Raw genomic sequence first — 15,309 nt, 5'->3', positions numbered from 1 at the left:
TTCAGTTGATACCCGACCCACTGCATATCTTGTTTCCGCATTCAGAATCACGCAGGTTTTCCTCGAGCACTTGTCGTATTTCCCAAAGTTCCCAACTCAACTCAGTGACTTTTCTGTAATACGCGACACACTGACAGGTGGGATGTTCAGTGCTACATTAGTCAAACGTGTTCGTACATATTATATATATATATATATATATATATATATATATATATATATATATATATATATATATATATATATATATATATATATATATATATATATATATATATATATATATATATATATAGAACGGCTCCACTAACGCAGCGGTGTACGGTACGACTGCATTCACCAACATTTTTCGGGGCGGGTTCGTTGTCGGTAAATCGTGTTCCTGTGGTAGTTGTGCCCTCTTGATCGGCCCTCACATACTGTCCCAAAACACAGTAGTTATCTGTAATCGACGCAGCGCCAGTTATGTATGCTGCCAATGTCGTCGGCCTGCGGTGTCTTTCAGTTCCATTCCACCACAAATTTTTTGAAACGACTAGAATCAGAAATCGAGGAGTCTGTCACTTAATAAAAATGCGCTCGACGATCCTTTCTTCAAGCGACATCTACGGACGTCAGTTAATGTTTGATTAACTGATCTTTGATAAGTAGTAAGTATTTCCAATGTAAACAAGAAACTGTGTTAAAATTCCATGAAAGTATAGTGTGCAGAAGTTTCCACGAGATCATCACTCTAGAATTTTGCATTGACTTCCCAGATTTTCTTCTCACCGAAACGAACTTATTCGTTCGTTCAACCCGAATTCTACAAATGACAGGTTTCAAATAATCCTGACTATGCTAGTTGTTTAATTCTCACATAGCATGTCGAACCTTTTGTTGCCTAGAATTGTCGTTCGATTGGGAATGGAGGGACTAGCGCCTGCCGGCGACTCCTTCGATTTCGTAGCATAGTCATTGATGGATTAATAATTTGATAGCAATTGCTGGAACGTGCGTCTAAACTAGCATGTCTAATTAAAGTAGTTGCGTATTTGTGAGCGATACTCTAACGTGATTCCATAGAGACGATCGTCAACAAATTCAATGTGCATCATTTTAAGGTCTGACATTGAGTGTTGAAGGTAGGGAGAGAGGGATTAGGCGAGTAGAGGGACGTCTTGTCACTCTTGTTCGCGAAAAGATGAGAGTGTCAGGCTTTTGAATGCTTTTCGAATTGGTTCTCTCCTTGCACACAACAGCAGAAAACATGTTTCTGTGACAAGGAGGAGTGTGATGATCGTTGTGGTGGGATGTGGTTTTGGTGGTGGCGGCGATGCTGGTGGGGTGTTATCGAAAATGGACGAATTGCGTTAGTGTCTCGATTCTTCAGCACATTAGTGATTTTCTAATAGACGGTGGTGGATGGTAGAAGAAAATACGATGGACTAAAGTTCAATCAAATTTGTGCAACATTGTTAAGAGCTGTATGTTGTGCACCCACGAATGACTCTGTGTTCAAAAACATTGTTTGTTCAGAGCGATTTTTTTTTCTGCTGCTTTCTCTCAATGATGTTCCAACGTGTCATCAACATAACGGCTACGATTACAATTACATTTCTATGTGTACGGATCTACTCTGGATGTATACATCACGAAATATTCTCTCTACCTCAAAAATCGGTCGCAAACCACAACGCACGCAATGTGCGGACCGCCTTCTTGAAGCGCCAGTCCGCATGCCGCCTCCCCGTCGCGTGTTCGCCAGTTTCCCATAGGATATTTCAGTGTTGAAACCACCTCGCCTACTCCTCCGGCTCGGCTATACACGGTCTGGATCATCTTCTGGTCTTCCTCATCTACACACATCTACACAATTCCTTTGCTAAGTCCTACCACATGATTCGAATCATTTCATCTTCACCTCCTTTTTTCTCATCTCCGCATCTATTTTCGTTCAAGTTTTTTATTCATGCAATCACTTTTTTGTTTATGAGAAATCGTATTTGGATGGTTTTCTGGTGTTTGTTAGTGAATCACAGCCAGTTAGGGAAAGATGGACCAGCTGATTACTATGAGAACCGAGTCATGTTTTTCGTAGACGCGCCTATTTTTTCCCCTTCTCTGTTGCCTGTTTTGATGTGAAATGAGACTTCAATAACGTTTTCAGCAGTGCGGCCAACACATAAGTGGATGAATTTCTAGCGTGAAGTGAAGTTGAAGGTGTGATTCTTGCCATGTAGGTGTGTGCATTTCCGATTAATGTCTGCGTCTCCGTCCGGTCCTTGATGTTTCGTATCCATTCCGACCTCCTGGGAACGGGTCGAGTGACCGGCTCATTAACCAACAGATGTTCCCCCATCCTTATTCGAAACATCCGATTGCCTTTTCTCAAATTTCAACTCATGCTTATGTCCAATAATGTTCTATCATATATGGAATTAGTAATGAAGCTTTATTTCTCCTTCTCCTTCAATTCCTCCGTGTTGCAATTACTTGGAAGGTCTCAACACTTTGCCAACGAATACTTTCCAACTGAGATGCACTGTTTAGTTCTAAATTCTGCGTGCTTATCATCTAAGTCTTCTCACTTAATAGGATTACTTTCCTACACCTTACTTGCTATTGCTAAATCTCTAGGATTAAATCCCATATTAGTATGTTTGACTGCTATCTCTCACTTGATGAGAATACCTCATTATCACGACGATGCTCATAACTGCCTCATAAGACTGATACTCGGCCTTATTGGCGATTCTCATGAATCACTCTGAAGGATTTGCGCTAGTAATGAAGTTTCTAATCTCTTCAGTAATATAGTTCTCTTCTTCATTTTCTTTTTTTTTTCTCAGTTCGATTCGCACAGCAGATCCCAAACCTCTTTTCTCACCAATTTTAGAGCATTTCTTCTCATCATCAAAAATGGAAATGATTTCTCGGCTATGTGAATTCTGTCCACTTTTTCCCTTCTGAATCCTCAATTACACTTCCAACTCTATTCGCACTGCATCTTCATTCAGAACACAATCAACTGCTCTGGATGTGTACATCCCGAACAAAAATAACATTTCAATATGCTAACCATTTCTCTTCTGCACATATGTCCATTTTTACACAGTATATTGCATTTATAGCCGACCTTCTCAGCTTTTATTTGCTTCTAACACTCATATGGTTGACATTCGTAAACCGCTCATTGCTGGTGGTAAAGGTCACAAACTTCGTCTAGGAAAAAGAGATTCGGGTGAAATTCGATTGTTGAGCGGCTCAATGATGTGCTATTTCTTGGATGCGAAAGTGTTTTCCAAGTGAAAGAAACGCCGATTACGTAAACGTTTGAAATTGTGTCGCTTGAGAGTTGAGAGCGAAGCGCCTCGGCTGCCGCCAGCCACTGCTGCAGCCGCCGCGAGCTATTGAATGAGCAGGAGGAGCGGAGGAGGAGGAGGAGGAAGAGGAGGAGAAGGAGGACGAGGACGAGGTGGAGGTGTCTGCTCGGCTCTGCTCTGGGAGGAGCTGCTCCGAACGATGGTGCAACTTATGCAACCGACAGCAATAGTGGTTACGACGCGTGAAAACGTCGGCTCGGAGAGAATGCCGCATGTCAACACTGTATTGGTGTCATGCGTGTTTGTCTTCATACGCGGAGCGCTCCGAAACTCTACACCCATTGGAAATGCATCTCCCTACCCCTTGGCTTCCCGTTCCACACCCGCTCTCCTCAGCGTCGGCCTTGCCACCGTCTCCAATCCTTGTTCGCTGTGAGTCTGTGGAGCCGTCGTGGTCATAGTATTTCTGCTCACCTTATAAGGGGGCTAGTGGCGCTGCATAGCTCACTTCAAGACGGACTATCTTAGACGATAAAGATGTGATCACAATGGGAGTGGGATGCGTGGCTCCCCGCCGCATTTCAATTAATACACGTCTGATCTCGAACTGATGCAGAATCCAGAGCAAATCCTACTCTTGCAGCTGGGGAGGCGATGTACTGAGAGCAGATCTGGGCGGCACCGGCGCTGTCCCGCCTCATGGTCCGTGCACATCGTCTTGCGCGTCTCTACGACCGTAATGTAGCTCTCAAAGGCGAGTATTACTGTTGCACTCACGCGCGCAGCCAATTTCCCTAATGGCGTCGTGCATAAGTGTGAATAACACCGCCGCTCTATTACGACCGCGCTTTTCCTATTCCTCGCATGACTTGTTAGTATAGTAGCAGCACAAGCACAGCAGGCACATTCATCCGTGGTGGTTCCCAGCAGCAGCAGCAGCAGCAGAGCAGCCGACATCAAGTCCCAGTTTCCTCCCCTTCTAGTCTCCTCGCACCTCATTGTCTGCATTGGGCAAGCCAGGAAGGCCGACCACCGACCGACCGACTGCGGGCCGCGCATCGCACTGTGGGAGATAATTAGCGACTGTGTAGTGCCTGTAATGGAATTTACCTTGACTGCACAGCGTTTCGCTGTGCTTCCCAATCAATAGCCTTCAACTTTTTCCACAGTTCCGCGTTACGTACACTATTGAATTGTTGGGTAGATGGTCTCGCCGTTCACCATTGCTGGACAAGCTTTGTCCCGATGTAAAAAGATGCAAAGGAAGGTTGCGTATTGTGTCAGGTTTGGGATAGCGAGCAGTCGTTTCACGCCACATTGCGTGCGTGTATTATCCTATCATGGCCTGTATAGATAGTGCACAGTAATTCCGGATGTCATTCATTCCATCTAACAAAGATCTCATGCTTACTCTTTTGCGCAGCTTCTGTTTCCGTGCGATCGCCAAGCGAGGCGGATCCGATACTGACGCAGTTTCTACTTCGCAAATATTTTGCCTCTGAAACCCGAGACACACTGGGATTTTCTGGGTGGGCCAGGGGAGGTCCTCCACACGATCATTTCCATTGATACATCCTCTCGCGCAAACCGAATATCGCGGAGGCTGCGGGTGGGAATCTTTCGGTCCTTTACTTCTGGCACATACGTCCATGAGATGTCTCACCTTTCACACGTATGTGTGCTTACAACTCGCGACGTTCTTCCTTGCTTTCTGCTTTCTCTTTCAATCAGAATGCGCATGCGCACAGCGTGCAGCTCGTTGTGTTTCACGCTCAAGCGGTCGCGCCTAGTCACTCTACCACACCTACCAGGCTTTCTTCGTTACTATACTAGATATTTCTCGATCCGTTTTCGACGTTCTCTGTCGCATCTGAATGCCCTTTTCATTGCGATTATTGTTATCTATTCGTTCTATTGTTGCTTCGTGTTGTTTATTTCTTTCTCAAGGAAGTCGTTCCATACCTGCTCAATATGTACCTCTTCATTTCCTAACCTATTCGTTGCAGGCCGGTCTCTTTCCGCAGCAAGGCTGGCGGCATGCCGCAACAAGAGGAGAACCGGTCCGTTTCTTCATGCAAACTCAAAAACGGCACAATAATAGCGCTGTTTATTTACTTTACTGTTGGTATCTGTTCATTGTCAATGTAAGGTGTTCTATGAGTGAAAGAGAGAGACTGTGTGTGTATAGTCGCAAATTATTCGTTCCTATTACTGTGTCGTACCCGCTTGCCATTATAATATTGGGGCCACTCAGCGAGACATACACGCGCACCACACCAGGCCCACCGCGTATACGCACCATGCACACACCTGTTTAACCTCCTCCACCTCATTGCTAGACTCAGTCAATCTCGGTGCTGTACCATCACACCATCTCATTCGAGAGCAACGGACGGGCGACAGACGGATTGGGACGAACGGAATCGAATTGCTGTCCGTGTCTCTTCTCGTTTGGTGTCATCGTCGTCGTCGTCGTTGTCGTCGAATGAGTCGAACTTGTGCCTCTCTTGCCGTTTCCCACCATCTAGATGTATACTTGACTCGCGTGTATGTATAATTGGGGACGCCCCCATATACACGCTTCCCCATCGCATGCAACTAACCCGTCGCCTAATTTCGTGCTTCATCTTCGAATAGAAAGCATGTAGTGAGCGTGTGACGATAATATCTTTATGACAAATATGATCATTTCACGTTTTTATATTCATTATTTATCTAACTTCCTCAATTCGAAGCGCTTTCATTCTAAACATGAATTTCCAGTTATTTCCTTTTAAAAATATGCTCGTAAACATTTCTACATGGTGATGTTACAAGTTCAGAAATACGGGTAGCGACGGCGTGTGCCACAACAAGGTCGTCGCCACGGATATGCGGGTCCGCCATCAAACGCAACCACGCGACATAACACCGGTCAGTGTTTCTCATTCTTCTATCAAATTTTTCAATGGCATTTCAATTTTTTTCTCTGTTCATTTACTGAACACGTACTTGTTTCGTAGCGTCGTGATTGCGTGATTACGTTTGGGAATAGGCAATAGTCGAAAAATGAGACATCGGCACCGGTCCCGGAAGGAATTGATGCCTTTGCTAGATTGTGCGAGCAAGGGTCGCAACGACTCGTACGTGTATGTGTGTGTGTGTCTCGCCTCATGATCTGATATTGCGTTTCTGCACCGGTTGCTCTCCACTACACATTTGCATGAGAAATGAAATTTCATCCTCGACTGCTTTTTGCTCCTTATGTCGTACGTATGTTCGTATCCGTAATGACAATAGTTTGTATGTAATGCAACAGGATCATATGACGTCGAAATTTTGTTGTTTGGAGTGTGCAAATGTGCGAAGAGCGAGAGAGCTCTTGTTTTTCTTGAAGTGTTTGCCTCTTCCGCTCTGACCCGGCGGCGGTCGTTTCGATCTCACCGTGTCTCCTCTACACGACCATTTTTAGCTGCTTACTGTGTTCACACCTTTCATAACAATCTATTTTATCTCGCATGTTTTTTCCTTTTGCTTCGCCAGTATTCACATTCTGAATGATTGCTGCAAATGTGAAATTGTTGTTGAAACATCTCTTGGGCATGAGAGGAATCTTTTCATTCACCCTGCACGTGTTGAGTAGGAAAAAGTGTTCGGTCGGACATACACAGATGTCTCATGAAAATTACGTTCATTCCATGCAAAAACTCACGATTTCCAGCTCATCTAAGCATAGAAACGCTGCCGAACACATTCCATGAATATCTGGTTGTGGGATATTGCATGAACAACAAGTCTTGTTTTCTTAAAATCTTACCGAAGCGCTTTCACGGTATAATAATTTTCATAAAATACTTTCTCAACGCCTTTACCTTATCATGGTACTCACAGTCGACACATATATAGAGACGTTTCACGTTTCTGCTGCCATATTGCGAGAAATTCATTGGACAAACGTCGACATATGCACGATCTGAGCGTTTAATGCGTGAGCAAACCGAACGGGGCCCCCGCCACCGCCACCACCGCCACCACCACTGCGGCACCCGACTGTGTGTGCGTGTGTGAATGAGAGGAGCTGAGCTGAGCTCAGTTGATTTACTCAACCTTCGTTCTTAGCCTACCAGTAAGCACATATATGAACTGGTTTCGGATGAATATGAGAGTATCTTTGTGTGTCTATGTGTGTGTGTGCGTGTGATGTACCCGCGATACGAAATGTCATTACCCAGCGGGCGAGAATCAGATTGCGGATGCGGGGACAATGCGCGTGCGACTCGGTGACGATTTCATGCTTCTGCACCCACATCATACTTAATCTATTGTTCTATGGTTGTTCATCTGTCTATGTTTGCCTGGACGTAAGATCGCTTACAGAGTGAGAGCGACCACAATGTTTCCATTTTCTTCCGGAAAATGGATTCATGTTTTAGTTCTCTTAGAAGAAAATGATGCAATGGAACTTTCATTTTGAAGATAGTGGCCACCTTGATGTTTGAGGCCACTGGTAATTTCACAAATTTTGTCTATTCGGTACAATAAATTGAAAATATTAAAAGATGTCCTACTTGAGACTTGTTTTAATTAGAAATTGTTTCGTTTACTTGCAAAAAAAAACTATATCCGAGCTATGAATCGTCGCTAAATTACGTTACTATGCTCTTGTTAGATGAAGTCTTTCTTATCTCTAAATTATATTAAGCTAAATGCAATAAATTTAAATATTAAAATTATTCTGTGGATTTAGTGAATAAAATTAAGGATTGGTAGTTGTGACGAAGCGATGACTTGAATTTTGTTAGCTCCTGAGCAAATCTACTAGTTTGTCTCCTCTCCCCTCTGTGAAGGAAAGCTGACTGTTAGTCTACTCCAACAAGATTTTCCCTGCTACTAAGCTTTTTGCAAACACTTCCAGACAATGTGCCTAAAAAGCGGCACAGAAGATAGTCATCTAAAAACAGGACTATTTCTATGTTTGTTGTTGAAAGATCAATTTACTTAAAAAAATTAAATGAAATGTAGCATAGTTTTCCTCACCGTACATATTTTAAGAAAAAGTAAATAGAAAAACAGAGTGATATGGACAGTGAACGATTACGAAATTGTTGAAAAAAGGAACTTTCAACGTCATGTCTTGCATTTAAATGGGAGTTTGGGAAGAAAAAGAAGAAAGCTCTAGAGAGTTTTTTGGCAGTTCGTCTTTCGTCAAATTTTTGAATCATTTCTGCTGGATAACCTCGTCAAATATCATGGTTTTTCTTCTTCACAACCTTGTTAAGGCATTCAACAGAATATTGTCAGAATATCGTTGAAAAAATGGTTATTTTAAATAGTTTTAAGAGCCATATAATATTCTAGTGAACAATTTATTTTTCATATTATAATGCAATGCATCACTGTACCCCAGGACATCCTCTTTTCCCAACATCCCTTCAATTAATGTGCATTTTATGTAGGAGAACTTTCATTTTTTAATATATATGGAGTGCTACACTTTTTTCAATCACTGAATACTTAAATGCATGCTCCATATGTCTCAATTTCTTTGAGTGAATGAATGAGGCGAGAGTGAAAACTTTGCTGAAGCAGTTTTCACACACATCCATGAAAAACGAGGCGCATGAATCGACGTGAAGCATTGATGCATGCACTTTGTATGCTCACACACACACACACATAATGCGTAGCAACAGAGAAAGAAGGAAAGTACCCAAATTTAGCGGGGAATTCACTTGCAGAGAAGCTGGCTGACTCTGGTTGTGCGGTGCCGATTCACCCTACGTTCGCAACTGACGGTGCGGTCAAAAAGGAGTAACTTGTACTCTGTGGACGCACGCGGCCCCATCCAGCTTATTCGTACACTTCACATCAGGCGCGGGTTCGTCGTCGTCGACGCACCACCATCCCACATACGGATGGCACGGAGATGGTGAAGGCGCCAGTTGAGACGTGTGTGCAGACTCGTTGTGAGTGGGGCTCGGAGCTAGAGATGTTGAATGTTGGTCGGTTGCGATGTATTTGAGAAAACAGCAACGAGGCGGGTGTGTGTGTGTGTGGTGTAACCGGAGAGCAAGTTCATTGTGCTTTGCGGGGGTATCGCTTACGGTTTTAGACGTCTCACACTAGCTCAAACAGCACCGACCTTTTAGCACCCATTTGTCATTGCGCGCACTCTAGGGAATTTTGTCCTTTTGCCCCGAAAATTGTCTGGCTTTCACTAAGTAATGTTGGGTTTGTTTCCTACATCAACAACGTCTCATTTCAGCGTTCTCTTCCCGTTCCGATCAGCGGCTCGTCCTCCAACGGGTTTTACGTGGGCACCGTTCGGGATCCTAGGTGAGTTGCACAGCATCACCAACTGAATCCGTAGTTATCGTAGTAGTAACTAGAAGCGTTGGCACCAGCCGTCGCCAGACCAACTTGCCACTACGCGATGAGCATTCGCCCCGCATGATTGGGTTTTATGTGCGTACCACCTCCGCTATGAGCATGTTCTACGTTTTTTTATTTTATTTCTCACGATTCTTTTATTTTCTTTCCACTATTAGTGCTGTCCTGTACATGTCGTGCTTCAATACCACGGGTGATATTGAGCAACGAATATGTGCGGGATGGCGCTCATTAGCGAACTCATTCCCCCCCTCCCCCCCTTCCGTGTTGAGTGCTTATAAATGCTTGTGTGTATGTGTGTGTATGTATGTGTGTGTGTCGTTGACTGCCAATCGAGAATGTTTTCAATTCAGGCGTTATAGTCTGGGTGCGATGATCAGAGCGAATGAGAAAAAAGCCTTTGCCCCACGGCCGCGAAGGAGGTGAGCTTCCATATTACTGAAAAACTTTACATAGCATCCTTGAACTAATTCACTTGGATGCTGTTTATTCTGAAGAAAGTATTTTAATACGTAAACAAACAAATAAAAGGGAAAAGTTGCGCTTTGTACAAGAGCGAATTGTTCTACGAAGTTAGTGAGCACAGCACTGAACTGCTTTCGCAAACGAATTACATTTATTGGTTTCTAATTCTTTCAAAAATTAACGTTCCTAGTACAATCAGGTTAAATTTTTATGCGGAGGAGAATTTCTGTAAAATACTAAACATTTCGAAATTATTACAGAGGGAAAGGCGTCCATCGCTCATAATTCTATCAGTCGCTTACCTTATAACTTCATAAGTTGCGCGTTTTTGTACCACTTCCGTCTGAAAACTTTTGCATAACTTCTAAAAGAGCAATTGTTCTTTCGAACTTTTTCTTTTTTTATGCTTACATCTCTAATAAATTGAAAAAAGATTTATCTTCTGATGATAGCACTTCTGATGATTTCTCATGAGTTTCTTTTTTAAGGGTCACCTCATCGTCAATATCAAGTTCATCTGACAAAGGGCTCAAAGAAGAATGTGAAGAACTGGAGAAGGAAAATTGCTGCGATAGAGAATGTGAGTGATCTTGAAGCAAATTTATCATGTCATTGCCTAACCTAATAGAGGAAACAAGCCGCCGAACACCTCACAGCATTCAGTTCCGGTCGAATGATGCTATAAGTTTTGTTTTTCAGTTACGACCTTCTTTTTTGATGAGGAAATGCATTTGCTAGCGAACGAGATAGCCAAATCTGATCGCCGTTACAGCTTGATGTCGTTCGAGAAGTTGGGCACACCAAGTAAGTTGCCAACTTCGCACAGTTCACTGATCCATAAAAACAGCTTATTCTTCCTTAATTTTCAGTCATGGAGGATGAGCCTATTCGCAACTATGAAGATCTCGTTCCTGGCAGACATCGTAGAAGCGGCAATGAACGTGTACATCCGAATAGTTCGTTATTATTCGTTGTTATCAGCTTATCTAATTCATTACAAAACAAAATTAGATTGTTTGGTATTCACCGTTGCTACTAATATTTGTAGATGAAAAAATCTATTACAAATTCGTATAACAACAATTTCAGACTTGTACACTGCATTTTCGCGTTCAAAAAGAAAGCTGGAAAGAGACATGCCAGCATGGATCGACATGGACCCATCGGGGAAGAATGATGAACTCAAGTACTGGCAGGATCGAATAAATAATGTCTACCAAAACGTCTCCAAGCCTTTTTTGGTGAGTTCTCTTGAGACACAGAGAAATGGCGATGCGCTTCCATCCAACGGATCATGGTAAGCGACAAACAAATTCCAGCATCGAGATCGTGCCTTTCGCAGTCCAACTGTGAGTGTTGAGGGATTCCAATCGGAACCTGAACTCGATTCTGCTGGCAGTGCACCGTCGCAAGGGCTGTGTGAGATAAGCAGCGAAATTTTCGGCTTTTCTGATGCCGATTCCGATGTTGACTAAGCTGTATGTTTCACTTGCCTATAAGCCATAAATACATTTGAATTTTTCTGTTGTTCGCCGTTAATTCTCAACATCAGTTTTTTGTTGGTTTCATTTTATTTTTTTTATTCGTTTTTCACAACGTAGCCTTCATATTCTGGTCTCCTCATGAGGTGATGTTGTTGCTCTCCTCCTCTGGCACGTTTTTCAAATGTATCTCCTGCTCCCGGCTTTACTATCCTAGGCTACTTTTGATGTGCAATAGTTGTTTAGAATGTGATAATCAAGTAACTGGTTATGCCTTCGTTCACTCGGCTCCAAGTGCTTTTTTTCGAGGAGCCACGATGAACCTTCACTACCTTCTTCGGTCTTGTTAAGTTAGTCATCAGTATATCTTCGGTGTGTTGTACCGGCCGTCGTGCCTCGCTCAAAGCCCCGTTGGTCGGTCGGCAAATCCAGGCATTGGCTCCCGGCACCTCGCACCGTCCACCTCATTCATTTCTTCGCGCCTTTGAGGACTCGATTCCGTTCTGTGTGTTTTTTTCTGCTTAGTTTTACCGTTATTGATTTTAATTGTTAGCATATTCAATACATTTGCGTAATCTTGTCTATAATTTTGTGAAATTAGCTGAGATAATTGTAGATATTACAAGATCAGTATTCACGTATAATGACTTTGTTTTTGTACGTTTCGCTCCCAGTTCCCGCACCCGACACCTTCCTCAGTTGGGTCCGAAGTTTATTTCGCTTCTTTTATTTTCATTTTAAAGCTATCTAAATGGTAGTTAACAATTTTATAGTGTATTTTTTCTTTTGTGCAACCTTACTCTCACTCTTGAACAAGTGTTTGTAAGCTGTCAGTGTGTTTTGCTCGATTCTCAATAAATTATCGGTACTTCTTCTGTTGTTATTGTTAAATTTACAAATAATACTGCAATACATCATGCAAAATACGTTTTTCTTTTCGGATGAATCTATGGAAGTAGAGAGAAATAGAGCTCTAATCAGAGTTTTTGCGATGTGGATTATCGCATTGTGACCGTTGTTTCTCTGCTGCCAGTTGACAGATTCTACTCCAAGGTGATCTGGTGCTACTAAATTCGGATGAGTCATTGTGATGAATGGGAGAAGAACCTCATTAAAAAGTGCACAACGCCTCACAGCACAATTTTTACTGAATAATTAGAAGATGAAAATTCTCACTTTAAATAACGGATCAATCCAGGTTTACGCCGGGAAAAATTTCGTCGAAACGATGACTAGTGTAGAAAAGCAGAGAAAATCATCTACAACTGGTAACCATTGGCAACGCGGGCTCTGCTTCAACATCACCTAACTAAACACTGCATTCATACGTCGTATCATATTCGTTCCAAGCATACATGACTAACGGAAATCGACCTTATCGACTCAAATGTGTCCGGATATTCGCCGTCCTTATTGTTTCTGTTACCGCGAAGAGGTCTTTCGGAGTAATCAGTACACCCGAGGTTTGCTCCTCACTTATCCTCGATGCTGCCATTTTAAAATAGCACATCGAACAATGAGTTATTATTAACCCTTTTATCTCCGCAGAGAACGAAAGATTTTCAGGATTTCTCCTACTTGGATAGATTTTGTTTCCAATCATCTACCGGTCACCTAGAATACTCATTAACTTACCCCAGTGTACGTTATCGTAATAATGATATATTTATTTTCTGGATCTAATATTATGAATCCATAATTATTGTTCCTTGCAGGATTTTGCTGCTCCTAGTCTACTTTTATATTACGATAATCGTGATCAATGGTTAAGAGCGTATAAAGATTTGAATGTTGGTGAATTCTTAACTAATATTGAGAAAATTGGCAACTTAAGATGTCGTGGGAACAGTAAAGAAAGGTCCTATTCCAGAAATGTGAGGAACGTCGGGAAGTTCTAACAAATCGATCACTTGATCCAGCGGTGGTACGTCGTTCGTTCTTCGTCTTTTTTTTCAAGACTGCGACATCAGACCGAGTAATCGCTTTTTTTATCGTTGTTAAATCACAACGAATTCTCTTAGATTCGTATGGATCCATATGATCGTTCGCTTCATTTACTTGGTGCACGATGTCGTTTGATAACTGACGTGTTTGACAGGGAATGGGTCAGATGTAAAGGAACACGAACTTTTCAGTAAGTTTTGCCGAGAAAATCTCATTGTAGGCTCATTTTACCTTCTCCGTTATGCTAGCAACTAATTTAAATACTTTCAATTCGGAAAGAAAGGGGATTTTTTTTTTCCAAGGAATCCACATTCATAAAAAAGGATTTCACCACACGTGTCTGTTAACATTGTCAGATCAGGAGAACTGAAAAATAAATATTTGGTGGCATTATGGAGAGTATACACAGTTTTTACCGTGAAAAATATGTAATAGCATTGTGTGTCACACTAAGAATAACACGCAAAATACTTAAAAGCATAAGGTGTTACCAAAATAGTATAAAATAAAGTATATATATATATATATTATACAGATATTAGAAGATTACTAGCTTATAATAACTGTATTCCCGTATTTGCCAACACCTCCCCATGTTTGTGCTTGGGAAACAGTAATTCTAGTTTCAGGACCGTTCTTTAGAAAAAGTATGTGGACCTAAATTTAATCGATACCCCCATATTCGTAGTTTTAAATTTTGTACAAATTGTGATAAAGTACAGAACAAAAATAAAAATAACTATGGAACGCCGCAGTGCATACATGATCGACACTTTTTTAAAATTTCTAATTCTTATTCTTAAGCTCACGATTATTAAGGGCATGTACTATAGCAAAAATTATCCTTCAGGCAATAAAAGCGGAATGGAAAAGGGTCTATTGATAGTTACTTTATTGACATAACCTTTTGATGTCTATTTGGAAACTTACTAGAAAATGCTGTTGTAGAATTTATTCAAATAAATTTTTATAATTTGATTAGAGTTTATTTGAATTTATTCTTCAGTGATACCAAACGCAGTTAAGCCACTTGATAGTATGAAATAATACTGCCAATCATTATTATCATATTATTATTATTATTCAACAAAAGTTTAAATGTTAGCGAATATTGCTTCTATTGTAATTCGAGCAATGATCTGGATTTCTTTGAATTCCGACCAGTGAAAAAAGCATTCGTGTTTATGTATAAGTGGATAAATAATTATTTATTGAAGGTAAGCTCATGCCATCAATAGCGTCATAAAAAATGCATCCTAAAAGTATGCCACGAGAGGAAAGTTGTTATCATATCGATTTCTATAATGATTTTCATATTGATTTTCCCTTAGCTGGTAAAGTATAATAAAAACAACATAAAAAACTACTGAATTAACCTTGTAAATGTTGAAATATTGCATAAACGAGTTTAGGTAGAACTTCAGAATTACTAGGATTTTTTCTACCGTCTAAAATTTTATTATTATTTTCATTTGATGTTCACAGAGATATCCTCTCATTGAACTTAACTTAGCTTTTTCTTTTTTTCTTTTTTTTTGTACATCTTTCTAATCTTAGATCTGTCTATTAAGTAGACGAGATCGGCCTACTCATTTTCTTATTTTTCTGAAATCCGTAGGCGGAAACAAGTTGTCATGTCATAGCAGATGTTTAACGCAGCTATGTCATTTTGAAACCACTCCACGGGGAAGAAAACCTCCTAGTCCACCACCACCAGTTTTTACAATGAACCTGGATAACAAGTT

At 41.4% G+C, this 15,309-nt stretch overlaps 1 protein-coding gene across 1 annotated transcript; it reads left to right on the top strand.

Moving 5' to 3' along the window:
• Positions 1-3,396: 3,396 nt before the first annotated feature.
• On the top strand, positions 3,397-11,614 carry RB195_025714 (uncharacterized protein; the record flags this gene model as incomplete). Its single annotated transcript, XM_064213972.1, has 10 exons — positions 3,397-3,737; positions 5,312-5,365; positions 6,128-6,218; positions 9,550-9,620; positions 10,028-10,096; positions 10,628-10,719; positions 10,839-10,943; positions 11,009-11,095; positions 11,229-11,380; positions 11,459-11,614. The coding sequence occupies 10 exons, from the start codon at positions 3,397-3,399 to the stop codon at positions 11,612-11,614; spliced, it is 1,218 nt and encodes a 405-aa protein (XP_064069853.1).
• Between the last annotated feature and the right edge of the window lie 3,695 nt (positions 11,615-15,309).

Source organism: Necator americanus, chromosome X (assembly GCF_031761385.1).
Source record: "Necator americanus strain Aroian chromosome X, whole genome shotgun sequence".
NCBI lineage: Eukaryota > Metazoa > Nematoda > Chromadorea > Rhabditida > Ancylostomatidae > Necator > Necator americanus.
The sequence above is the reverse complement of the archived record's forward strand: the minus strand, read 5'-3'. Positions and strand labels throughout refer to the sequence as shown.